At 40.5% G+C, this 26,235-nt stretch overlaps 1 protein-coding gene across 1 annotated transcript in view; it reads left to right on the top strand.

The window, feature by feature from the left end:
- The first annotated feature begins 626 nt into the window (after positions 1–626).
- LOC111574700 (notch receptor 1) overlaps positions 627–26,235 on the top strand; it is a 67,284-nt gene continuing 41,675 nt past the window's right edge. The window contains exons 1-4 of the mRNA XM_023279422.3: positions 627–888; positions 1,555–1,636; positions 21,116–21,378; positions 23,058–23,396. Of these exons, the coding sequence (XP_023135190.2) occupies positions 831–888; positions 1,555–1,636; positions 21,116–21,378; positions 23,058–23,396 (742 nt within the window). The 5' untranslated portion in view covers positions 627–830. The remainder of the gene's footprint in view (positions 889–1,554; positions 1,637–21,115; positions 21,379–23,057; positions 23,397–26,235) is intronic.

Genomic DNA, 26,235 nt, shown 5'->3' with positions numbered 1-26,235 from the left:
TGGTGGTTTAACTCCATAAAAAGGAACCACTGAGGTTGATTACAAGTTAATAAATACAAAACATTCTTAATTTCAGGTGACTGCACACTGACAAAAACCTTATCATGATTAATATATTCCATTCTTGCCACTAGATTCCTTTTAAACCCTCGATACTTGACCTTGAACCTGATGAACTAAAGCCTGCAAGTCAGAACAAGTCACCTGAAAACAAAATGTAGTCATTTTAAGTTGAATTGACCTGAAAACTTACATTAAGTCAACTAAAGATGAGTTAATTCCACTAAATCCTTGTATGAGATAAAACAATACACCCTCTATTGTTATAATTTATTGTGTAATATGTTTATTTAGGCAGCTATAGACTAAATTTTACATGTCATCTGGCTAACATTGTGGTAATTGCTTGATGAAAACCTCCGGAGCGGTGATCCAGAAGTGTTAATTAACCACGGACTGTGTGGGAAAACCCGCTCGGGGAAATAAAAACAAACTTTCCTTTGCTATCTCTCCATCAGCTCGTCCAGCTTGTGCCTGTCAGGGGGACTGACTCTGGGCTTGTTGCAGGAATAACCGCCCCTCGGTGCGCAGCGCGGCGCTGCGGATGGAGACGCGCGTCCCTCAGATCATTTCCAAGCCGGGACCTGAAGTGACAACATCTCATGCTCGGAGTCCAGACGCGCTTTCACTGTTTCACTCTCTGTGGATCTACTCGAGGATGAACTAAACGGGCTTGTTGTTTCTTTTTTTAACTGTCGAGGAGGAAGACACTACATCGGATCTATGAAAAAACCCACGTGGATTTGTACAATCATTTTAAACCAGAAGGAATGCATATTTTGTTTGTGAAACTAACTTTCTTGTTGTCGCTGATAGGACTAACACGAGGTGAGTAGCGCTGACTTCTTCCTACTTTACAAGCAGGTTTATTTCACTTATTTAAACATCTCTTTAAACATCAGATTGATTTTAACTTGTTGCGTTCAAGCTGCTGGATTTAACCCAGAGCGCAGCGTTTTCCCAAACTTTTAAAAATCCTCCTACAGGTTTCCCGAACTTCTCAGCCAGTTTCCATTCACCAACCTAACTTTTTATGATTTCCTTGCACCCGTTGGCTTTATCATAACGTGTCTTTTCTCCTGGACCGAAACTTTATGCCTTTTTTATCCTCTTTTTTTTTTCTTTTTGCGCAGGCAGCAGTTGCGCACTTGCCCAGCAAACACAACTTTTTCTCACTTGCATGTAAACGCATGCCTTTGCAGTTTGGATTCTGGGCTGTTTTTTTTCTTCTTGTTTTTTTATTTTATTACACAGCTGTGTTACTCCACAAATAGCACATTCTTTTTATTCTGGAACAGCTACTGCCAACCTGGTGTCAAGTCTTTTTTTTAACCACAAAAACTGGCATTTTTGAGGTGGCAAGAGTCACACTTAGACTTCACATTTATGGAGTGTGCCATTTCTAATCCTCCTGAGAGAAGCAAATATTTATAAGCTGTGTCATCTGAATTTCTTGTGATATTTGCAAGTAAGATAAACAGTTTGCATTTGCAGGTCTAGGATGCTCCATGCCCACGGAGTCGTGTTTGAACCAGGGGACATGTGAAGCAAGTCCAGATGGCAATCGAGAGTGCAAGTAAGTTCATAACATGTGGATGTGTCGTGTTTTTTACCCAACAAATGCTGCTGAATACCTGCATGGGCAAGGTGGTGGAATGTGAAAGCATGTGGAGGCTCTAGAAGGAGGAACGCTCACACCACTCCTGCTATTTCTGGGAGGCAAATGGTCAGAAATGAGTGGACATTGATGAGGACAGGGGTCACCATGTGAGAGTCTGAGCCGCCACACTCTCCCCTCTGCGGCCAAAAACTCTCGCAGCCCCTGAATCTTGTTTTTCTTTTCTTTCACGGAGCGACAGCTGGGGTTGCCAGAAGCTCGGCGACCATTGTTCTCTGCCGCGATTAATTCTGTGTGACTAATCTGGGTGAGGCTTCCCAGAGAGACCCTCAAACCCTGGTCCTCCTACCACCACCACCGGCCCCCTCCTCTCTGCTCTCTCCTGGGATTTTGTCCTCCTCCTTCTCCTCAATGGCCCTCAGTGCTCCCTCTCTTCTCTCTCATTCCCCCTGGACAGATGGCGGAGGCTAGATGTTCTTGAACCCCCTGGAAAAGTGGAGACAAATAGTGCATTTTGTCCTCGTGTTTTCAGCTCTACTTTCCCAACAACAACAATCCTTCTTTGCTCTTGGCTCCAGAACAGTGTCACCTTACTGTCACAGATTTCGGTGACCGCCGGGTGATTTTTGGGCCTCGCCGGGTCACTAAAAGACCTGTGCAGCCATCTTGGCCCCCCGCCACATCTTAATTTGGTCTTGTTGTGTGTACCCCCCCTTTCCCCCTTCAATCACACACTACTCACCCCCCGCCTCCCCCACCTCCTCACTGGGCTACAAAGCCATCATTGTGCTACCGCGCTGTCCTCCTCCTCAGACTTTCTCCAATTAAACATGGAGATGGGCATCCGTGAGGTTTTTTGAAAAGGTTTGAGCGGGCACCGCGGGGCTTAGTGTGCGATTGTGTGTTTCAGTGTTGCTGTCTCATTGTGTTTAGTTGTCACTGTACAATCAGAAGGCCGGGAAAGTTCAGAGGTCTCCTTAAGATTGGGCAGATTGTCTGAAAACATTTAATTAATGACTTCAATCCATCTGAACGCCTGTTAAAGCTTTTATATTTGCTGGGTTTAGTGTTCTTCTTTGAATATCTCTTCCCATATTTGCTTCTAAATCGCTTTTCTGTTTTCAAATGAGGCATAGTGTCAATTCCAAGTAAGGATTCAGCCTGTATGTCTCTTTAAGCTACATTATGTGCAGAAATGATTGCTTTTGAGTTTGATTTCCAGTTGAAATTATGAACAAAACCTTTTTGAAGCTTGTGGCAGGAAGTTGCATGTACATAAAGTTGAGGAAGACTCACAAAAATGGTCAAACTCAGAAGAGGCCTTTATGTCCAGACTTTTAGTTCTACACTCTGCATGTTGCAACAAGTTGCGGCTGCACAATCTATAATTTCAGCATTTCGTGCTCATGTAAATCAGGCAAGTGAACTCAAACTCATCATTTCTGCAACTTTTTTTCCTGCTTAATACAAAAAAGAAATGCTTGCACGGTTCGCCTTTTCCATGACTAATCTACAAGAGGAGTCTGTTTATAACATCATTTACTCCGGTTTAAGTGTTCTTGGGCACACAGTTTCTTCTTAATACTTCATATTCACAAGACACGGAGTTTGCTGGCATGCAGGTTCCACGTGTGTGCAGCAAAATGAGCGAGGAGTTGGAGAGAAGGGGAAGATTTGGTTGCAAAAAGAAATGCAGCGTCAGATGTGCGGTAATAATTCAGCTGCAAAAAAGATGGCGTTGACCAAAAAAGAGTTCTCTGTCTGCAGCGTCTTGAGATTGTTGCCACCACACAACGCTAGCGACGAATTTGTTTGAACATTTAAGCCATTTTACAGTTTTTCAGCACCACAGAGAAGCTGAAAATAGAGTTATTCAAGTCATCCGGGGCTTTCACATCTCACAGAAAAAGAAAACATCACAAAAACAGTTTCACACCCCATGCTCTTTGTAACACATCATTTTTCTTAAAAAACTCAAGTCTCTAAGTCAGGAGTTGTTTTCTTAAGCTCCTCCAGAACCATAAAACACATTAACAACTCCAGTGGGTTAATTTCCCCGTAAACTGTTCTTCAAACAGTTTAAGAGGTTAACAAACTGCGTGGAGCTTCTCCCTGCAGCTCCTAAACCCACTGAAAGCTCCACTAACGTTGCTCTTTTTTAATAAGAACTTCCTGCAAACACTCTTCAAGATCAATGACTTCCATGCTAAGTGCATCGACGCGGCAAAGTTCTTGTAAAGCAGCACATCTGGCATCACAGGGAACAGTGAGAAACAATCACAGCCAGGTGGATCCTGTTTGAAGCTGAGATGTGCTAAAGGTCTGACACCATCTAGGGTATTATTTGACTTATTTTTCATCAGTTATCTGTTTACAATATCCTGCTTGACCCCTTGATGGATGAATTTCCACAATATTGTAGTGTTTCCTAATGAAAGCAGGCAGTGAGGATTTCCCCCCCCCTTGAGCTTCACTTTATTCTTGACAGAATTACGATTTGGTTTCACCTCAATCCCACAGCCGCCGCTCTTGAACTCAAGTGTTATGCCGAGGTCAAGTAAGTGGCAGCGGATTCCTCGGTTTTATATAGTCTGTCAGAGATGCCTACTTGACGTGCCATACCATAAATACCATCTCCTCTTCATATCTGGCCTGGCCCAGTGACATCCTGCCTGAAGTTTATCTCCAGGAGGCCTCTCATTTACTGTAGAGACTTGGCAGCAGCCGGAGAGCCAGCGAGACGGAGCCGATCCAGTCCAGACCAGGAAGAATAACTCACATATTCCAGTGGCACAATGGCCAGAATCGAAGCAAGCAGAGCCCGGAGAGATGAGAGACGGCGAGGAAGGACGCTGCCGAGAGATCACATACCTTCACCAGTAGTTAGTCGAAGTGATGAAAACAATGCGACAGAGTTCTGACAGGCCGACGAGAGCGGAGTGATCAGATGAGGAGGTTTTGGGGTTTAGGTTTGCGTAGCAGATGAATGACGGGAGTTTGGATGGACAGCGCATAACTAACAAGATCTGCAAACCGAAGCAAATGAGCTGCTTCTGATCCCGCTGCATATAAAACCTTCAGATTCCTGCGTGTCTGTGGTTTTGCTTGACTCTTGATTTTGTTTATAGTAACTCAAGGTCCATTTGCAGCTTTTAGTTTCATCAGATGATCTTTATCCATCAGTTTTAGAGCTGCAGCGATTAACTGAATCAATTAGAGGTCAACTAGTAAACTAATCACCAAAGATTCTGGTAATGGACCAATCAGTTTGAGTAGGTTTTTAAGGAAAAAAGTCTCAATTCTTGCTTTTGTGCTTTGTAAATATGGATATTTTCTGCGTTCATCTGCAGTAGTAAAGTGAATTTCTTTGGGTTGTTGACCAAAGAAGTTGTCACTGTCAGCTGCAACAATGAATTGAATCGATCAGTAGTAAACTATTAAACTAATTGCCAAAGGTTCAGACAATCAGTTTGAGTGGCTTTTTATGCAAAAAAGTCAGAATTCTCATTTTTGAGCTACATAAATTGCACGTTTTCTTGGTGAATTTCTTTGGGTTATGGACCAAAGAAATGGTCATTGTCAGGTTTAGAGCTGCAACAATTAACTGAATCAAGTAGCAGTCGATTACTAACAAATTGCCAATGATTTTGATAATTGACTAATCTGTTTTGAGTATCTTGAAAGGAAAAAAGTTTTCAAGATTTCCAGCCATTTTATTGTCCAAGCAGCTCATCGATCAATCTAAAAATAATCAACGTGCAGTAAATGTAGTTCTGTGCTTAACTTTAATGCTAACATAGATAAGCAGTCCTGAAATCGTCACTAAATTGACCTCTTTGAAGTTTCTCTCCAAGACTCAATGGAAAACTGATTTTTCTCATTCACTTTTGGTTGACAGATCCGTGCTTGCATCCATATCAGCTGATCTTTGCGTTAGAATGTGAAAACTATTTAGTATTTCAGGATGAACTGCTGAAGTTCAGTGCTGCTGATCTGAGAGCTCCAGTGATTGTTGCCTCAGATAACCAGCGCTCATTAATTCCCTGCTGGTATGTGCGACTGCTACAGTATACATCCACCTCGATGAAAGTGAGCCCTTGTCTCTCCGGTTCTGGGCATTCTTCAATGGCACCTCTGTTAGCTCCGGTCAGATGAGTCTATCTTAACCTCCCCTGCACGCTCCCCTCTCCCCCCTGCACCTCTATTCAGAGTCAGGAAACAGCCTCGGAGTGGCCCGAGGGAAGAAAAGGTGCCGTATCTGATCATATCATTGCACAACGAGGAGCACATAGTGCGAGGCTTTTATATGGCCGCCGCCGCCAGTGTTGGGTTCCCTTTGGCGAGAGTCGGCCTGGTGAGAGGAGACTTCTGGCTGAATGAAGCGACTTGGTGGTGGGGAGCCTCAGCGCCGGGGATTAGAGACATTCGAGCCGCCCTGTTTGGCATATGCCAAGACAAATCACATAAACTTTGATCACAGGCTGAGAGGACGGACAGTCAGCATGTGCATGTGTTGAGACAAAGACGCTCTGCTTACTCCAGAACCACACTTCCTCATTTCTTTTATGTTCCTTCAGCCAGACCACCTGTCTGTGGGTTATAGTATAACAACTAAGAGGGACGTGCACTCACCCACACAGCAGCATGCTCCATAATACCCATGATTACTTGTGGCTTTGCCCATTCAGCTCCACACAGGAACAGATCGGCTCTGTCTGCCAGGTGTGCTTTTAGCTCTGTCACTCTCGCTGCCTGACACTCAGAGGATATTTTCTAGAAAGGAGTGTGATGCTTTGTACTGAAACGGAGCAGTTTGTTCAGTTAAACAGCAACGTAGATCATAAGACTGATACCAATCAAGGTGTCTGTTCCACAGCAAGGGAGAAAATGAAAGTTTCTAGAAGGGTTATGAGCTCCGACACGTCTGTACAAGCCAAGATGCAGGGCTGTCAGTGAGTGGTTCAGAGCCTTTCAGGTTCTTTTTCTAAGTGGTCACCGGTCCATTCATGAAGCACAATGAGTCATACTATGTAAACTGTGAGTGCTACGAGTGTATTGAAGCAATAATGCAAGAATTCCACATATTTTAGACATTTATTTAGTGTGGTTTTTGAACAGTTTGGACATAGAAGAGCTGAATAGTTGCTTTTCGAGAAGAGACGTGATGCAAGGATACCTGATGTGAAATCATACTCGTTTTTGTGAGCCACAAGTCAAAGCCATATTCTGCATATGAAAGATGGATGTAACCACGGAGAGTCCTTGAATTTTTGCTATCTTTGTTTTAAAAACTGAGCTGGAACTCAACGTACACAGTAGAACTCAAATAACACTATGCACAATTATGTGGTAGCCCTTTGCTACAGCATCACTTGCTTTACCTTCTATTTTCCTCAAAATGGGTCCAAAATTGACAAAATAAACATGGTGCTGTATTGAAGTAGATTTGAAAGAAGCAGTTGAGACCAAAAACCCATTGGGAGAAGATTTACTGAGGTAGAAAGTCAAGTTAGAAGTAGGTCAATTTTTCTCATAGACATAAACCAAAGGAGTCGCCCCCTACTGATTATGAGAAAAAAATGCAAGTTTCTTTCTACACTGACTTCCAGAGGCTACGTCCATCTTTTATATACATCCTAAGTACCTAAATCTCCTTAGGATCTCATTATCTCTGCAAATATATGTTCATATATTCATTTAGAAATAACAGAAAAAGTAGCTCCTTATCACTACAAAGCAAGCCCGAGAATCATCACAAGTTATTTTCAGCAGTAAATCCACTCAGTGATATGCTTCTGCACATACTTCTAACAGATAAAAGCTTATTTAGTGTCCAAATGCGCCATCGGTAACCAATTCCTGTAATGGAAACAAATAAAATCTAAAAAAAAATGGTTGTAGGCCGCTTGCAAACTTTCAAAACCTGCACTTACGGCCGCCTGTAGTATATTTGAAGTATTTTTGGTGGTGACTCTCGCTCTTAACTTATCCTGTTGACAGCTCTCAGGCTATTAATATAGCCACTGCTTTCTATGAACAACAAGGCCTGAAAATGGTGCCAACAGGAGACTCAGCTGATTTATTTACAGCAGAAACATGCAGAAGGCTTTACTTTTGGAACAACAGCTGCTTAGACAGTGCAGAACAGATCTTTGTTGTTGGTTTCAACTTGTTTTCATGCATGCAGGATGTAATATTTTGACATTTTTCCCCTGCTCTGGCTCAAACCCTGAAGCCGACATGCAGAGTAACAACCTGAGGGTCCGGTTGCACTGTCAGCTGCAGCTTCAGACACCCGTGAAGCCTTTAAGTGGTTCCCAGCCTCCTAAAGTAGGCAGTGGCAGAAGTCATTAGAGCCACCGTGACTCTCGAGACGCACTCAATAAGGGTGAGCTGGTTTCTTTCCCATGGGCTACGTCCGTAAGGTTCCCAAATAAACAGGGTCTCTAATGAAGGCTGCCAGATGTGGGCGAGCAGGTCAGCTCTCCTGTACGATTAGAGAGGAAGCAGCACGGGGATGGATGTAAGGAGAGGGCAAGAGGTGGAGTGTTTCCCCTGTAATTTCTGCAACCCAGTCGGGATTCGGTTTGGTTTTCAGTTCCACAACAAACAACAGCCTTTGGGGTTTCTTTGTGTGCCAGGTTTGGATTTAGCGTTCGGAGCTATTTTCATTTCAATCTGAGCGTGCTTTTTGGTGCTGATTTTTTCCCCACAAGTGGCGGTGGAGTTGTCACTGTGGTTGGCCGCTGGGAAAAAGACAAGAGAGGGCTTGAAAAAAAAGGGAGAGAGAGGGAGGGAAGTGCCAGGTCCCCCCTTGGGCAATGCTTTTAAAACAGATCAGACAAGAATAAAAGGGACTTAGCCCCGGCACAGAACCAAACAGCCAGGAAATGAGACGGGGTGGTGAGAAGGGGGGAGTCGGAGGTACAAACATGCTCCACTAACACAGTTTGACTCCCGTCTGAAAGCTCTTGTAGACACCTGAGAAAAAAGAGTGTCATAAAACCACTAGTTTATTAAATCATGGGCCTTTTATTGCCATCTTCTTTGACATCCTGAAACTTGGCCATGTTTCCGTAACGTATTTTATCCACATGCTGAAATATTGCATTGGGAAAAGTTAATAGAAGTGTCAAAGTTCAAACAAACTTAAGAAATTTTGCGAAAAAATTATTCGAAGAAGAGTTAATGTGTTTTTTATGAGAGGGAAACACCATCCTCAGTGGACACGAAAGAATATTTCCACTTTACCAGCTTAAAAGCAGTTCATGAAGGCTTTGCTCCACTTTTTTTTCTTGCAGTTTGCTAAAGTTTTGCTTCTTTTTTTTTCTTCTTCGTGGTTTCTTCTGCGATTTCAGCCATGCATAACATCACCTATCCCATCACCTTCTGACAAAACTCAGCTTAGTTTGTATGCGCCAAAGAATTTTATGGAAACAAGCCCAATTCACATTTTCTTCATGGTAAATTTTTGGGGATATTGCAAAGGTTTGCTTCATATTTGCTTGACAAACATATGAAATCCAACTTTTGCTGAAGTCTTGAGGCATGATGGACAAGCAATCTGACAGTAAAGTCCAGGTCAGTCAAGCTTATTTGGAGGCTAAATCACAAATAAATAGTAAAAAAAGGTACTCAGATTGTGGTTGTATCTTCTACAGGTGTCCCACTGAGCTACATGTTGCCAGAACTGGTTTTAATTTCACCAGGACCTTTTAATCTCCGTCTCTCAGTCTGTATTTCTTATCGGCCTATTTACTTTTACGATATAAACAATTTATGGATCAATCCAAAATAACTCTTAGTTTCAACTTCTCTCATTTCTCTGCATCTCATGTCATGATAAAATGATAAATCGTGGCATGCATTTTCATTTATCTTTTTAAAAATATTTATAAATCCATTGATCATAGTAATAATAGTTGTGCATGTACGGTTTTGCTGTGCAATAGAGAGTCATCATCAGTATTTAAGTGCTTTTATTTTGACATGCTGACTTGTTTACAACCTTATTTATTAGCTTAAGACTTGTATAACAAAATCAGATGTTGTTGTAGTCATGTTTCCAGGTCATAACAGTTACTATAGGGATGACAGTAATAATCAACACAATTTATGACCCAAACAAAGAGCTAAGGTGGAATTTTCCTCGAGTTAACAGTGTAAAATGGGTCACATTTAGCTGAAACATGATAAAAACAAAGTATTACCCTAAAATATCCCTAATTACGTTGTTTACAGAAATGCAACCAGACACCGACTGTGAGTCTCACAGAGCTTTACACGACACAATAATTGAATAAATGCACAACCTAATTCAATAAGCTCCTTAAACAGCGCCCAAAGTGGGAGCCATCCAGCTGCCAAAATCTGTGCAGCCGCTCTGGCCTTTTTTATTTGTATACAGTGCACATGTGCAGCCTACATATTACACGTCTCCATCTGTGTGTGACCTCAGAAAAAATAAAAGATGGCAGATGGCAGATTGGCTCGACATTGAGGAAAACCCCCTTTAGAGTGACGCCGGGCCGAGGGTCAGATGTCACCACAACATCTGCTGCAGGCTCGAGCTGCCGCCCGGCGCTGTTATGCATCCCATCGGCGGCGCGGACCTGTTGCCACGGGCTACTGCGGCAGCAATTGAAGAAGAGTCGGCCCCTAGAAGTGAGCGCCGAGGAGAACAATGCGAGCTACTGGGGCAGGGATGACAGAAAGGATAATAACAGTATCAGCCTTACCGCTGCAGATAATTCCACTGCTGTCCTGCGGTTATACGATCCCTCCCAAACACCTGATATTTGCTCAGCGTCTGATTTGTGCCCCTCTTTTCATGTCTTCTTTATTTACCTTTCCAGCAGCCCCAATTTACCTGCTGCTGTCGAGATTATCCCGCCCCGCAGACCGGCACATTGCTCTTGTTGGAGCAGCTGCTTGGCCTCTGTTTGCTTTGAACACGGCCAAGACTCCATAAAAGATTCGTTGAATATCTTTTGTCGAGCTCTTATCGAGGCGGTTTGAGGCCTGTAGAAAGCTGCTTTTGTGCCCAGCGTGTATTTGACGGGCTCTCGCCAAGTTAAAGAGCAAACTGTTAGCATTCCTTGCCTAGTGTGTGCTACGGTGGACTCACTTCTAGCACCTCGGCCGGAGTGTGTTTGGATAGTGCATCCACGTGCTCCGAGGTAAGGCTCCGTCTGTTTGCCTTCTGGGCCTCGTGTGAGACGCTGGGATGTTTTTTTGCGAGTTTCACCAGCAGTTTCACCTTGTTTTTTGTTTTTTTTTGCCCCTTACTGAGGTTAACCCTCCTGCTGTCCTGTTGTCTTCATTTACAGGAACCAAAAAAAAATTGTTTCCTTGTCTGAAAAAAAAATCCAAAAATTCAGCAAAAATTCCCCAAATTTCTGAAAATTTGCAAAACCTTCAGGAAGAAAATTCCAATAATTTCTTTAAAGTTTCCCTTAAAAGTTTTATTTTAAAAAATCCCCCAAATGTGGCAAGAAAAATCTTGTAAATATTTTCAAAAAATGAGTAAAAATCTTAAAAAAAAATCCTAAAAATATCTAGTGATTCCATATATATCAGTAAAACTTCTAATATTTTCTTGAAGAACATTCACATAAAAATCAACCAAAATCCAGTGAAATTCGCTGGATTTTGGTTGATTTTTTTTGTGAATATTCTTAAGAAACATTTTTAACACTTCTTTTTTTCCACCAAAAAATGTTCAGAGATTTCCCAAAAATGTTGAAAATGTGGACATCAGAAGTTTCACCTTGAAAAAATATATTTTTTCCCCACATTTTCAAACTTTAAAATGGGTCAATTCTGAGCCGCAGGACGACACGAGGGTTAAACATCAAGACAGGAGACACCAGAATTCCTCCTCATTTGGCAGCCCTCTTTTTCTGCCTTCTTCTCCATGAAAACCGAACCAGTCTCCTTTCTTTCCCCTTTTGTTTGTCCCTCCGCTTTGTGTGTTTTGGATTTGGAGCTTTTCTTTTGGCTCACGCTCGGCCTCCAACATCGCCGACCACTAAAAAGACGCAGCTTGGAGTGATTTGGAGGGACGGCTTTTCGGGTAGCAGCGGGCTGAGATTTATAAATCTAAATGTGGCATCTTGAAAATGAAAAAGAAGGAGGTTTATGGAGGAGGAGAAGTGGGGCAAATGGGGGGTTTTGGAGGGAAGTAGATGCCAGCAACCGAACAGAGGAAGTGAAACCAGGAAAGAAAAAAAGTGGGGACAGTTCAGGAATGAGACGTATATAATGAAGGAAAATGCAGAGAGAGATTTTTCGGGGAGGAAAGAGGAGGTGTAACAGCTGAATACGCCCGGCCTGTGGTCAGCTCTGAATGGGGAGGAAAAACAATGGGCCCACTCATCCTTCGCTCTCTCTCTCCCTAGCCTTTCTCTTCCTCGCTCGCTCCTCAAGTATGTAGAGGAAGGCGGGGGGGCGACCATTCAGATACCAACACTGCAAAAAATATCCAGCTGAGTGTGAAAAAAGACCCATGAGCTTTAAGACTTGAGTTATTTTTACAAAATGCTCCTTTATAGACGTGAAAACGCTCCAAAAATGGGCAATTTGTGAGTTTATAAGTAGTTTTTTTGCAGTGTTGGAACCTCGCCTCCCTCCAGGATGGGGAACAGTGGTAGGATGGGGTGCCATGGAGAGGAAGGAGGCAGGATTGGTGGTGGTGGTGGTGGGGAAATGGGGGAGACGTTGGAGGGGGAGGCGAGGTGAGGGGGTGAGTGGCCCGGGGCAGCAGCTGCCGTCTCCTCATTAACATGCGCACCTGCTCCCTGCGGCCTTTTTCCAGCGAAGCTCGTGTGGCGCCTCACGACCTCAGCAGCCGCCACCACTGGGGCTTAACTGGACTGGCCTTCTAGCAGCCCAGTCTGCTGCTATCTGCTCCCACCCTCCTCCCTGCAGCCCACACATACTCCCACTGTCCTCGGAAGAGATGCTGGGAATTATGTGGAGGAATTTGGGAAGTTATCAAGTGGAATTGCAGCACAGATGATGTCTGAAGCAAGAAAAGTACTGCTTAGGAAGCCTGTTAGGTGGCAAACTTGCAGGGCTTTGACTTAGGAGACATTTTTGGAGCATTTACTTTTTTTCCTCTACAAAAAAACTTGCTGAAGTTTAGCAAAAGATTGTGATTTGAACCCTAAAACTTGCTGCTGGAGTTGACTTTTTTTTTTTTTTGTTTAGCAAAAATCTGCAATATTACACCATTTATCAGAGCCAGAAAGACATAAAGACTTCCCAGATTTTCAGCTTTCAGACGGTCCTTGAACTACTCATTTGTGACACACCTTTACATCCAAATCTAAGCTTAATATTGCATCTTGTCAAAATCATTTTATTTTAAAAAAATAGCCAAAAATAAACCCTTTCTTCCAAACAGATTCTGCAAAATAAATGAATAAATGAAAAAATAAAACTTTGTGTTCCTCTGTGCAGCTGTGGCGTAATTAGTGACTCCAATGTGAACATTTTTGTTGCTGTGTTTATTTATGCAGCAGAAATACTTGATGAAATTTAGGAAAATATTGTGATTTTTCCTCAGAACCCCAAAATTTGGTGGTGTGTTTAAAAGATGTGGTATTTATTAAAAAATCTCCAAAATGACACCATTTATGGGAGTCACAAACTGTAAAAACTGTCCTTGAACTCCTTGTTTGTGGCACTCCAAATTGTATTTCGCAAAAATCACTTTATTTAAAAAAAATGCCAAAAATAAACCCTTTCCTCCAACCAGGTTCTGTAAAAATAATAATAATAATAATTGTGCTCCTCTGTGTAAGTAATTAGTTACTCAAATGTGAAAATTTTTTGTTGCTGTTTTTTTTTTTTTATACAGCAGAAATATTGGGTGAATTTTAGCCACTAAACCTACTTGGTTAAGTTTAGAAAAATATTTAGATTTATTCTCTGAACCTTTTTGGATGGTGTTCATTTTGTCGTTGACTATCATAGGATAACGTTATTTCTTTTACACCGACAAATCAAAGATAAGATGGTTTTACCTTAGCTGACATGTTTCAACTGCAACTGCAGTCTTCTTCAGAGCATCATCTGACGTGTGCTGACGTGTCCTTTTTATCATGTGACCAGTCTGACAGATCTGTCAGAATCTGTCAGATAGGCCACGCCCCCCACCGTCCGGTGGTCTCTGGAGGATGGAGTCCCAGGTATTAGAGGGTGTAGCTCCTCGTGTCCTGGTTCATGGAGCAGCTGACCCTCTTGCATACCTGGGACTTCATCCTCCAGAGACCACCGGACGGTGGGGGGCGTGGCCTATCTGACAGATTCTGACAGATCTGTCAGACTGGTCACATGATAAAAAGGACACGTCAGCACACGTCAGATGATGCTCTGAAGAAGACTGCAGTTGCAGTTGAAACATGTCAGCTAAGGTAAAACCATCTTATCTTTGATTTGTCGGTGTAAAAGAAATAACGTTATCCTATTCTCTGAACCCTTGAACTTGCTGAAAGACATGCTGTTTATTAAAAATCGCCGGTATTAAATTTTTTATCAGAGCAAGGAACTGTAACGACACACTGAATTATTGGATTTTCAACTTTCAGACAGTCCACGAACTACTCACTGTTCCATTGAGAAACAAATATAGACTTAAAATTTGGACATATTGTCAAAATCACTTTATTTTCACAATTAACCCCTAAATAAACATTTCTCTAAACTCTAAACAGATTATTTCCTTCAACTAGATACCCCTAAAGTTACTGTTGAGTTTGAAACGCTTGCTATTATATTTTTAAAATCATGAAAGTTACACTATTTATCAAAGCCAGAAACTGTACAGACATAAAGAATCAACTTTCAGACAGCCCTTGAACTACTAATTTTGTCGGGAAACCTGAACAAACCTAACCTTAAAGCTGTGGTCTTTCGTCAAAATGATTTTGTTTAAAAACTTAGCCAAAAAATAAGCCTTTTTCTCTAATTTGCAAAAGACTCTGCAGCCGTGAAGCCATTCGTGACTCTACTGTGAACAACATTAGATGGCAAAAATCCAGGAACATTTTGGTGTCGCTGGGCTGAACTGCAAGCAGTGTTTACACTGAGAGAATAGGAGATAAATATGGAAAATAATATGAAAACCATTTTTATTAAGTATTGTTCACGCCTCTAGGCACCGAAAAAGTGTTGCACATGTTTTTTCCATGTTTGTCTTTTAATTTTAGTAAAATAAAAATGCAACTTTTATTTTTTGTAAGGATTTATTGAATTCTAACTTTGCCATACAGCACAGAAGACATTTTGGAGCTTTCTCTACTTAAAGTCATGGCTGCACTGTTTCCATAGAGGTGCAGGATTTTATATTGCAGTAAAAAATGAATCCCCAGTGAGTAAAAGTGTCACAGGAGTAAAAAACATCCAGAAACTGCTGGTAGTGGAGGGTTAAAATAGGACCAAACACACCTGTTCAAACTTATTTTAGTTGCTTTTTACATTCATTTTCTTTTGCCACTTTCTGTCATTTTTTTCTTTCTAGTTTACAAAGTTTACACAAAGTTTTCCACCTCCGATGATTGGGAAAACTTTATTTGCAATATTTTGAACTTTTTCCTGTGTTTTTTGTCAGGTGTTTTAACAGATTAAATGAAAACAGGCAGTGGTTGTGAATATCAGTGTCCTCGAGTACCAACAATCGATATCGGTATCGGCCTTGAAAAGAAACCATCGATCGACTCCTAAAACAAAGCAAGAATGGCATTATGAGTTATGACCCACACAATTTCTGCACATTATTATTCTGCCAAGGAATGCAGCCACTATTGTCGTTGGTTTGTCTGTCTGTTTGTCTGTTAGCAGCATTACTCAAAAACGGATTCAGGGATTAACATTAAATTTTCAGGGAAGGTCAGAAATGACACAAGGACCAATTGATTACTTTTTGCCAGTGATGCGACTTATGGTCTGGATCCACGATTTCTGTATCATTGCGAGATAGCAGCACAGCGTCACTGTAACCATGACAACAAGTGAACACTACGTCAGCTGCCTGCTGACGATCACATGATTGCGATTCTTCTACAAATCCACCACTGAGGACTTATTGGGACTTATCCGTCGGAAATGATAAAAGGAATGAGCAGCCTTGGCTGAGTACTGCTCTCTCTGAGCACTTTTCTAGTTATATTCTGTTTCTATTGGATTTAGTCAGATTTCGCCTCTCGCAAACATGAAAATGTTGCAATTAGGACTGGACCCGAATATCCGAATATTCAGTCGCTAATGCTGTGAGGTCAGAAGTCAGGCAGCCGATGTCTCGTCGTGGCCACATGCCACCGCTCGCTGCTACTGTTTATGCAGCAGGCAGCCTAGCATGTGATGTTTTCTTTTGCTTGCCACAGTCCTAAGGCTGCTAATCCCCTGAGAGGGAGACCCTGTCCAAACACCGAGCTGTCCCCTCTAAAGGGGCCACAGCTTGGGCCCCACATCCACACACACATGCATACATGCTGGACGTCCTGGGAATGTTTGGGGACTCGGTGCTGCCAGACCCTCAGGGCCAACAGACTCACTGGCTCTGCTCAGGTATTTCAGAGTGACTTCGGGTTTCAGTGTCGTGGGAAGGCCGCTTTGATGGATGCAGGACGTTTTATGCACAATATTCTAAGTATGTGCAAAAGAAAACACCCAAAATAACAACAAAGCGGAAGATTTCTGAACTCGTAGACATTCAATGTGTAATTTTCCTCTGCGCAGGAATCCAGAAATCTTTCATGTTTCTTGGAGGTTGCTCCACAGCTTCCTCCGTTTCATCCCCTGCCCATCCCTTGTCTGATGCTCGAGCAAATCCTCTCCAGGGAGGAAAGAATAACGAGCGCCGAGGTGGTGGCACGGCGCTTTGAAGTGGCCATAATGTTGGCTCGCAGCTCAAACACCGTGGCATAGATGCCGCCTTGTCCCCGGGATGAATGAGTGCTGACAAAGGGGTCAAAGCGAGCACATTTCAGCCCTGAGAGCTGCTGAAGGGTGCCATGACGGACGCTTTTCTCGTGTCTCAACTTTTGAGAAAAGGAGCGGATTAGGAGCAGGAATTCCAAACACCGCTGATGTCTTTCTTCTGTGTTTTTGTCTCTTTTTGAGGAGATGCTTTGTTTTTGTAATGACCGAGCCTCTCTGACCACCCAGCGTTGTTGACAACAGCAGCGAGTCTCTGAGGGCGATGGATATGTGAATGTGGTCTAATGGAGCAGGTCTGAATGAGATGCTTGGTGTTGGTGTCAAAATGGGCTACAGAAAGGGATGAATATGGTACTGTGTCTGTAGTACACTCACAACTCAATAGCTGGGAATGACGCTGTGCTCAAACATGCCAGAGATCTATCTTTTTTAATCTGGTTCACAGATTTTAAGCATAAATTTAGAAATTGCACCAGGTTTAGTAGGCAGACAAATCCAATAGGTGTCATTCTGGTCAATTTTGCTAAATATTGTACCAGTGCAAGCATGGAAAAAAACTTATAAATTTGTGTTTGGGGTGTTAATTAAACACCAGAGATTCAATTTAAGTCTGCACTGACTTTAAAAATCAGCATATCCTCATATAAAGAAGCTGGGCGAAGGAATTTTTTTTGACATTTTTAAAAATTAACAAAAATAAAGAACTCCAAGCATTTTTTTTTTTGCAATTTTTTCTCACTATGTGCTTATTTTTCAATGCAATATAAAGTCCTGCGCCTCTGTGGAACTCTACGGAAGTAAATTTAACTGAAAAATGTCTTTTGCGCAATATAGTAAAATTTTAATCCTAATAAACGAAAAAAAGTTGAATCTTTTTTAATAATTAATTTTACAAATATTTCATAAACCTTGAATCGACATTTATATTTGTTCCCTCGAGTATTTCCAAAACTGGAAAGAAATAATGGAGGGTCTGTATACTTTATATAATTTACTACTTACATTATTAGTTAGTTTCCATCTCCTGTCTGTTTGGTGAAACACAGCCTGCAGTTCAGCCGAGTTCAGTCAAAAATCATCTGAATTTTTGTTGAGTGACTGTTGGTTGCAGCTGAGTCACTAATGACTTTGTGGTTGCAGTAAGAAATATAGAATTTTGGGATTTTTACAAAATCTTTCCAGCACAACTACTTTTACAGAAATTTTTAAAAGAGACACAACAGAAGAAATTTTATACCAAAAAAATACTTTCAACAATTGCTTTTTAGATTTTTTTCACTTTAAAATGGGTCAATTAGGTCATTAGAAGCAACATAGAATGCTACTGTTCATTTTACTAAACCACGGAATGGCAGAGTTATGTGATGATCGGCATCTGTCTGTCTGTCTGTCTGTCTGTCTGTCTGTCTGTCTGTCTGTGACACAAGGACCAAGTGATTAGATTCTGGCAGTGATGCAGTTTATAGTCTGGATCCACGGATTTGTTAAAAATTTCTGTATCATTGCCAGGTAGCGGCACGGCGTCACTGTAACCATGACAACCAGTGAACACTACATCAGCTGATTGTGATCCTACTACAAATCCACCACTGAGGACTTATCAGGACTTATCCATCAGAAATGATCCAAGGAACAACTGATTAAATTGTGGGGGTGTTTCTGAGTCCCATCAATTCCTGCCGCCTGCTACATATTTAGGTCACGTGATCTGGTATCCGTACATAACGCACACATGCATAACACACGCCTGTGCTCAGCACAAGGTCATTGTGTTTGTGGGTACATCTATATTAAATGGACACATTCTATGGTGCTGTGATTTCTGCCATGAACTTTTTAAAGATTTCATCCGTTGGAAATGATACGACTGAACAGCCTTGGCGGAGGACTGTGCTCTCTGAGTGCCTTTCTTGCCTAAAAAGCATAAAACAGTCACTTTTATAGATTACTGTGGAATGAGGACCAGTCTACTGCCAACAGATGTTAAAGGAGAATTCAGATTAATTCAACCTGGAATACTTCCAATTAATGTGTGTATTTTGGGTCTTTGTGTGATGCCAACTTCCCACTCTTTGCTTCTGCTGTACAGATTGGTGGAAATGGTGTTTAGCAGGAGTTCCAAAGAAAGCTCTTTTATGTGAATCACTGAAAGTTGACTGGAGAGTGGCGAGGATGGGAAAAAAAACAAAACTCACCCATAACTAATTTAATGAGCTGTTCGCAGTTTCTCTGTACCGTAGACTTGCATGGCTTAAGCATTCAGACAAGCATACACTACCATTCAAAAGTTTGGGATCATCCAGGCAATTCCATGTTTTCCATGAAAACTAACACTTTTATTCATGTGCTAACATAACTGCACAAGGGTTTTCTAATCATCAATGATCCTTTCAACACCATTAGCTAACACAATGTAGCATTAGAACACAGGAGTGATGGTTGCTGGAAATGTTCCTCTGTACCTCTATGGAGATATTCCATTAAAAATCAGCTGTTTCCAGCTACAATAGTCATTTACCACATTAACAATGTCTACACTGGATTTATCATTCATTTAATGTTATCTTCACTGGAAAAAAACTGCTTTTCTTTCAAAAATAGAGAAATTTCTAAGTGACCCCAAACTTCTGAATGGTCGTATATACTACTGGCAGGATCAACCAGGCAGCCCACAACATAACAGGAGGGTGAATATTTCAGATCCAGTTGAGAAGCTGTGGAGTCTGACTTGTTTGACCTTCATCTACGTTACTGTGTGGACGTGCACGCTGCTGTGAAAAGCTCCTGAGTGTGATCTTCCTGTCTGGATGTGTGTGTGGCCCCTTGGTCGAGCCGGGTGTGTCCTCAGGGGACAAGCCTTCAGCTCCACTCATTGTAATTGTAAATGTGTGAATGTGTCCCTGTGATCTCTGGGAACTTGTTCGCCGGAGTCCGAGTGGCGTTTATGACTCGGGCTCAACCTGTGAGAAACATCACAGGAGTTTGTCCTCCTCCTCCTCCCACTTTTACAGCTCGAACACATTGTTCACAGGGGGTGACGGTAGAAAGACGAATGTCCCGTTTAAAGCATAGTTTCTCATGGTCGTGTTGCTGTGTTGTAAAAAAAAACACCCAGGCAGGACCCTCTTTTAGGACAAATGGATAGTTAGTGGTATCAGGGAAGGCTGTTACCCAGAAGGCTGATTTATAAGCACAGTAGTGCACAAAAGAGGGACCTTTGCGAGTCCAAAGAGTTGTATTGGTCTCGTGAACTCTTGACTGGATGGATGAAAACAGTGTTTGGAATTTCCCTTTGACTGGTCCCACTCTTTATCATGCTAATGCTAAATGAGGGGAATAAATTGGGAAAAGACATTTATTAGTTGGCCAATACATCTTGAGGACAGAATGTTTTTATTGGGTCATTAGTAAATTGTTGAATCCAGGATATAATGGTGGTTCTTTTTAACCTTCTGCTCTAAATTTTAGTAATTTTCTACCTCTATCTGAGTTGCAATGAATTAAGTTAATCAGATTTTTCTGATCTTTCTGATTGAAATTTGTTCTCTCAGTTTTCCAGGATAAAAAAATAATTAAAAAAAAAAATCCAATCCAAACAAGCTTATGAAAAGAATGTTGATGGTAAAATGCACATTTTTATGATAATTTTAAAAAAAAACAAAAAAAAACCTCTTTTGTTGAACCTCAAACACATGATTTTAAAAGCATTTTATCTTTAAAAATCATGCAAATTACACAATTATTCCAAGCCAGAATCTGGGAAAACTAAAAGAATTGTCAGATTTTCTACTTTCTAAACCCTTGAACTACTCATCTGAAGCTTAAAATTGTGACATTTTATCAACATCACATTATTGTATGCTGCTCATTTGAAAATTTGCCAAAAATAAGCCATTTGCTCAAATGGAATTCAAATATAAACTCAAAATTCTACACTCCTCAACACAACTGTTAAGCCATAACTGACTCAACTGCAACCAACAGCCATGTGATAAAAATTCTGAGACTTTTTGACTGAACTGAGTTGAACTGCAGGCAGTGTTCACACTGCAGATAGGAGGTATAAGTATGGAAACAAATTGAAATGTAAGTAGTAAAATATATGCAGTCTGTAGGGCCATCATTTGTTCTGGTATTCATAACACCTGAGGGAACTTTTAAAAAAATGTTGGACATAAATCAGCGAAAAATAATCACCGAAATTCAGCTTTCCTTCTTCCTTTTATACGATTTGTGCCATTTTAACTTTTCTACACAACATAGAAGACATTTTGAGTTCTGTCTTCTTGTAGTCATGGTTGTTCTGTTTCCATAGAGGTGCAGGACTTTATATTGCAGTGAAAAATGATCCTACAATGAAGAGAAATGTGCCTCCAGACACACAGAAACTGCCTGGAGTTCAGAGTGTTAAACGTACGTCTGTCAAAATGAACATGATAGATTTTCTTGACAAAGACTGCTGCTGACCACTCGCTCTTTCCTTTCTTCCTCCAGGTGCCGGGACGGATTCGTAGGCAGCAGGTGCCAGTTTCATGACCCGTGCACCAACTCGCCATGCATGAACGGCGGCACGTGTCGGGCCGTCTCCAGGGGCAACACTGTGGACTTCAGCTGCACCTGCAGAGCCGGCTACACCGACCGCCGCTGCATGACGCCCGTCATCGGCGCCTGCGTCAGCGCGCCGTGTCGCAACGGAGGCACCTGCGAGCCCGACGGCGTGCTGGCGTACAGATGTCGCTGCCCACCTGGATGGTCAGGTGAGACGACGCTGGCCTGTGAATGTAGAGCAGTTTTTAGTTGGTTGTAAAGTGCATCTGATGGGTTGCAGGGTGATAAGCAGGATATCAACCAGACTTGATTTATGGACTTTTCATACAAATCAAATACAACAGAAATAAAAATGCAGTAAAGCAGTGTAAACAACTCAAAATCATATAATAAATAAAGGAAAATGGGGAAATGCTTTCCTATCATAACACATGCAATGAGGAAACACCAGATGAGTTAAAATGAAATAAAATAAGCTACAAAAATAAATAAAATAAGCTCAAGTATCTACTATTAAAGTAGAGATAGAAATAGGAAGTCAAACATTTTAAAAGCAGAATAAGAGAGGATAAAAATGAAGTAATAAATTGTACATTAACTAGACTAAAATATGTATATAAGTGAATAAAATTAGTTCTAAGAAGAGTAATATATCAATAAAATCTATCTGACGACTTCCAAATAAAAAGGTAGGTCTTGACTTTGCCTATAAAAATATCGACACTGCCAGGAAAGGCAGGAAACGGGTTGTAGCTTGTGCTTTTTTCTTTTGAGTAAAAACTTCACCTCTGTGGAACAACATCTGCTCTGCGTGAGCACTGTCTGCAGTTCAACCTAGTTCAGCCAAAAACTCTGGACATTTTTTGCCATGTGGCTGTTGGTTGAGTTGAGTCAGTCATGGCTTCACGATTATATTGAAGAGTGCAGAATTTTTGGTTTTCTGCACAATTTAGTTTGTCCAAATGATTTCTTTTTGGCACATTTTTAAATGAGGCATATAAAATTCCGTGATTTTGATGAAATACTGTAATTTTTAAGCTTGTGTAGATATATATGCACATATTTTTATTACTACTATTTGACTAAACTGCATATTTCAGATGAATCCAAGGAACATCAAAGAAAAAAAGTCCACGATTCTCTTTGTTTTTACCATTTTTGACTCTGATAAATGGTGAAATTTTGGTTATTTTTGTAAAGACAATACACTTTTCAGACTTATTAGTGGGTTTCAGAGGATAAAAATTTAGGAGTAACATCTAATTATTTTTAATATTTTCTTTAAAAATTCCTGCTTTTTCAGTTCCCATAATGTGGAAACTAAAAGTTTCTTCTATTTTTTTGATTCAGTTCTCTAATTTTCTAAAAATATTTTTGCAGTCTTACAGGATTTGTGCTCAGAAAACATGTTTTTGTTGGATTTTACCATCTTGAGAATTTGTTATTTGAGAGTTGAACCTGTTTTTTTTTTGGTTTTTTTTTACATATACAGTGCTGTTTAAAAGTTTGGGGTCACTTAGAAATGTCCTTATTTTTGAAAGAAAAGCATTTTTTTCAATGAAGACAACATTAAATGAATGATAAATCCAGTGTAGACATTATTAATGTGGTAAATGACTATTGTAGCTGGAAACAGCTGATTTTTAATGGAATATCTCCATAGAGGTACAGAGGAACATTTCCAGCAACCATCACTCCTGTGTTCTAATGCTACATTGTGTTAGCTGATGGTGTTGAAAGGCTCATTGATGATTAGAAAACCTTTGTGTAATTATGTTAGCACATGGAGAAAAGTGTGAGAAAACATGAAATTGTCTGGTTGACCCCGAGTTTTTGACGTACCATATAATTTTTCATCATTTTGAGCCTCATTCTCGTTTGCCTTCAGGTAAAATGTGCCATCAAGCCGACCCCTGTGCCTCAAACCCGTGTGCCAACGGCGGCCAGTGCTCCACCTTTGAGACTCACTACATCTGCAACTGCACGCCCTTCTTCTCCGGAAAGACCTGCAAACAGGACGTCAACGAGTGCGACGCCAACCCGTCGCCCTGCAAAAACGGCGGCGTGTGCATCAACGAGGTGGGCGGCTACAGATGCCAGTGTCCTCAGGAGTTCACGGGGAAACACTGCGAGAGCCGCTACCTGCCCTGCAACCCGTCGCCCTGCCACAACGGAGGAACCTGCATCCAGAAGGGAGACACCAGCTACGAGTGCTCCTGTGTGCCAGGTCAGAGCTCCTCTGCTGGGGTGATGGGCTGCTGTAGTTCATGCTGCTCACATCAGGCTTTAAATCTGGGTAAAGTTCAGTTTAGGTGTCTGCAGCTTCGTGCTGTTGAGGGAATGAAGAGCAGGAGAGTCCAAAGAAGCTGGAAATTAATTTGCATTTCTTAGAAGCAGCTGTTAGAAGTTATAAAACTTATTTTCTCATTAGCAACCAAAAAAACATACTGACTGACTGAGAGTAAACAATTAGCAACTGTGCCGTATATTTAAACAAATGTAGTTTTTAAGTGTTTACATGTTTCAGAGTTTACAAATTTTCCCTGTTTTGTTAAATTACAGAAAAAAAATAAGAAAATTACAGAAAAAAGGTAATACTTTAAAGTTAACATAAAAATTATCTGGCCAAAATTATAAATAATTTTCACATCAAAAATCTGTATTTTTACAAATGGTCATTTTAAAAAATTAAACAGTTTTTACTGTATATATATATCAGCCTGAAATATTGTCTTTTTACTAATATATGTCAAATTTCACATGAAAAATCATGCATGTTAAAGATTAAAATATTGCAATTATTTTTAGGCTGTTATCACAGATTTTGCCTTGTTTTTTTTTTTTTTTAAAAAAAAAAAAAAAAAAAGATATCAGATAATATCCAGGAAATCACAGAAAAAGGATATTCATTTACATGCTAAGTATAAAATAACAGGCCACAGCTGTAAATAATTCCTACACTAAAAGTCTATACTTTTACAAACGGTAATGTTTTTTTTTTTTGTTGTTTGTTTTTTTTTTTAATTAAGCAGTTTTTACTGTATATAAGTCAGACGAAAATATTGGCATTTTACAAATATTTGCCATTTTGCAAAACAAAAGATATTTATGTTAGGGATTAAAATATTGTAATTATTTTTTGAAGCTGTTATTTCACAGAGTTTGCCTGTTCTGTTCAATTTCAGATATCCAGTAAAATTAGTGAAAAAAATATTAATTTAAATATTGACTTTCTTTCTTTCTTTCTTTCTTTCTTTCTTGCTAGTGTTTTACCCTCTAACTTTCCTGTATAAACTGATGTTAGCAAACCTAAGAAGCAAATGCCAGCAGGAAGCACGACATAGAAAAGCAGAAAGAACCTTAAAGAGCTACTGTGACTCATCATCTTATGTAGGAGTAGTTTCTGAGCTCAAATATTTTTAAAATGGGAGAATAACTTTAGTTTCTTAGCTTTTACATAGTTTTTCTATTAAGAAGAAGAAAAGAAAAGTCTTTAGTGATAAAACAGGTGACTTATTGATCAAACTCCATCGTTCTTTAACCAACCTGACTCATGTGAGCTTCTTGAATTGAAGTCAGGTCGCTTTAAATGCCTTTAAATGACTTGAAATATCAGAGCTGCTGCTTAAGCAATGATGTCATGTAAGGCAGGGCTGTTCCTGCTTATGTTGTGTTATGTTGTGTGTGTCTGCTGTGTGCACATCCAGTTTGTGTGTGTTGGTGCTTCGGTGTGTGAACGAGGCAGAGCAGGAAGGCATCGGGGCTTATCGTAAGGAAACGGTCAAAGGACAACATCCTTTTCACATGCTGGAGTGAAGCGAAGCTCGCTGGGACTTTGGTCCCGCCCACAACACCGTCACCTCCACACACACTGACTCCTCATCTGTTTCCACTCACTTGAGAAAACCGTAAAATAAGTTTGTGTCGCAACTTTCCGTGCCATGTCACTCACAGCCTCTTCTAGTTCATGATAAACCTTAAAGGACAATAAATTCTCTCCACTTATTCTACTCGGAACATTTCAGGTAGTTGATTGATGCTCTGAGACCTTAACGTAAGGAGGATTATTATGGAATAAAGTCTTTAAAAATGCAGGGAAATTGAACACTGTAAACTTGAAAACATGGATATAAACACTGCAAGTTTCATTTTTTTTGTAGTTTTTGCAAATATTTTTTGAGGAAGGAAGCATATCTGAGGGCTAACATGTCAAAATGAACATTTAAAACAAAAAAAGATTATATTCAACATTACAAAAGTAGCTTTGTGCACAAAATTCAATGTAAAAATGCATCTTAAAAGAGCATTTCTTATTTCATTGACACAAGTATGACACAAATATTGACCCAACTGTCAAAAATGATTAATGTTTAAGGGGCTTATTCTTCACAGTGTGATTTCATTGGCACCCCAGATTCTTCCTTGTTTGTTATTTGGTTGAAATTCACCTAAATGTATAAAATAAATCAGTCTACCTGGTTTGTTTCATGCATGTAGTGGTCAAATACATCACAAAGAATGAGACGTTGTGATTGTAATGCTGCATTCAGTGGCAACTGGGAAACTGGAAAAATCAAAGCAGAAGCTGTTTTTTCTCCTCTCAGCCTTGACCCAAAAAAGCTTTCTTGCTGATCACAATTGCAAAGAATTCTGTGTATAAAATCTAATTTATCTATATAGCACGTTTAAAAACAACCTGAGTTAACCAAAGTGCTGCACGTGTCAAATAGTGAACGAAAAAAAATTGTGCAAACATCAAGACTATATAAATCAATTAGTAAAACAAAATTCCGGCAAAAGAGTGACTTGTAGTTTCTAAAATAGCAATAAATAGGAAATATTAGGAGGGTCCCATGCAGTTATGTTCATATTTTCTCAGTCAAAACACCATAAAAAAGCAGTAAATTCTGACAGAACACGCAGAATCATCTTCTCCTGTCGAAAAAACAGCCTTGTCATCTTTGAACCAACCATTAAGTGAATCCAAAACATCATAAAATCCCAAACATATGATGTAAGCAACTGCAACATTCCCAATTTCATATTTAAGGAGGGATTCTTGAAGC

Source organism: Amphiprion ocellaris, chromosome 6 (genome assembly GCF_022539595.1).
Source record: "Amphiprion ocellaris isolate individual 3 ecotype Okinawa chromosome 6, ASM2253959v1, whole genome shotgun sequence".
Taxonomy (NCBI): Eukaryota; Metazoa; Chordata; class Actinopteri; family Pomacentridae; genus Amphiprion; species Amphiprion ocellaris.
This window is presented reverse-complemented; position numbering and strand designations above follow the sequence as displayed.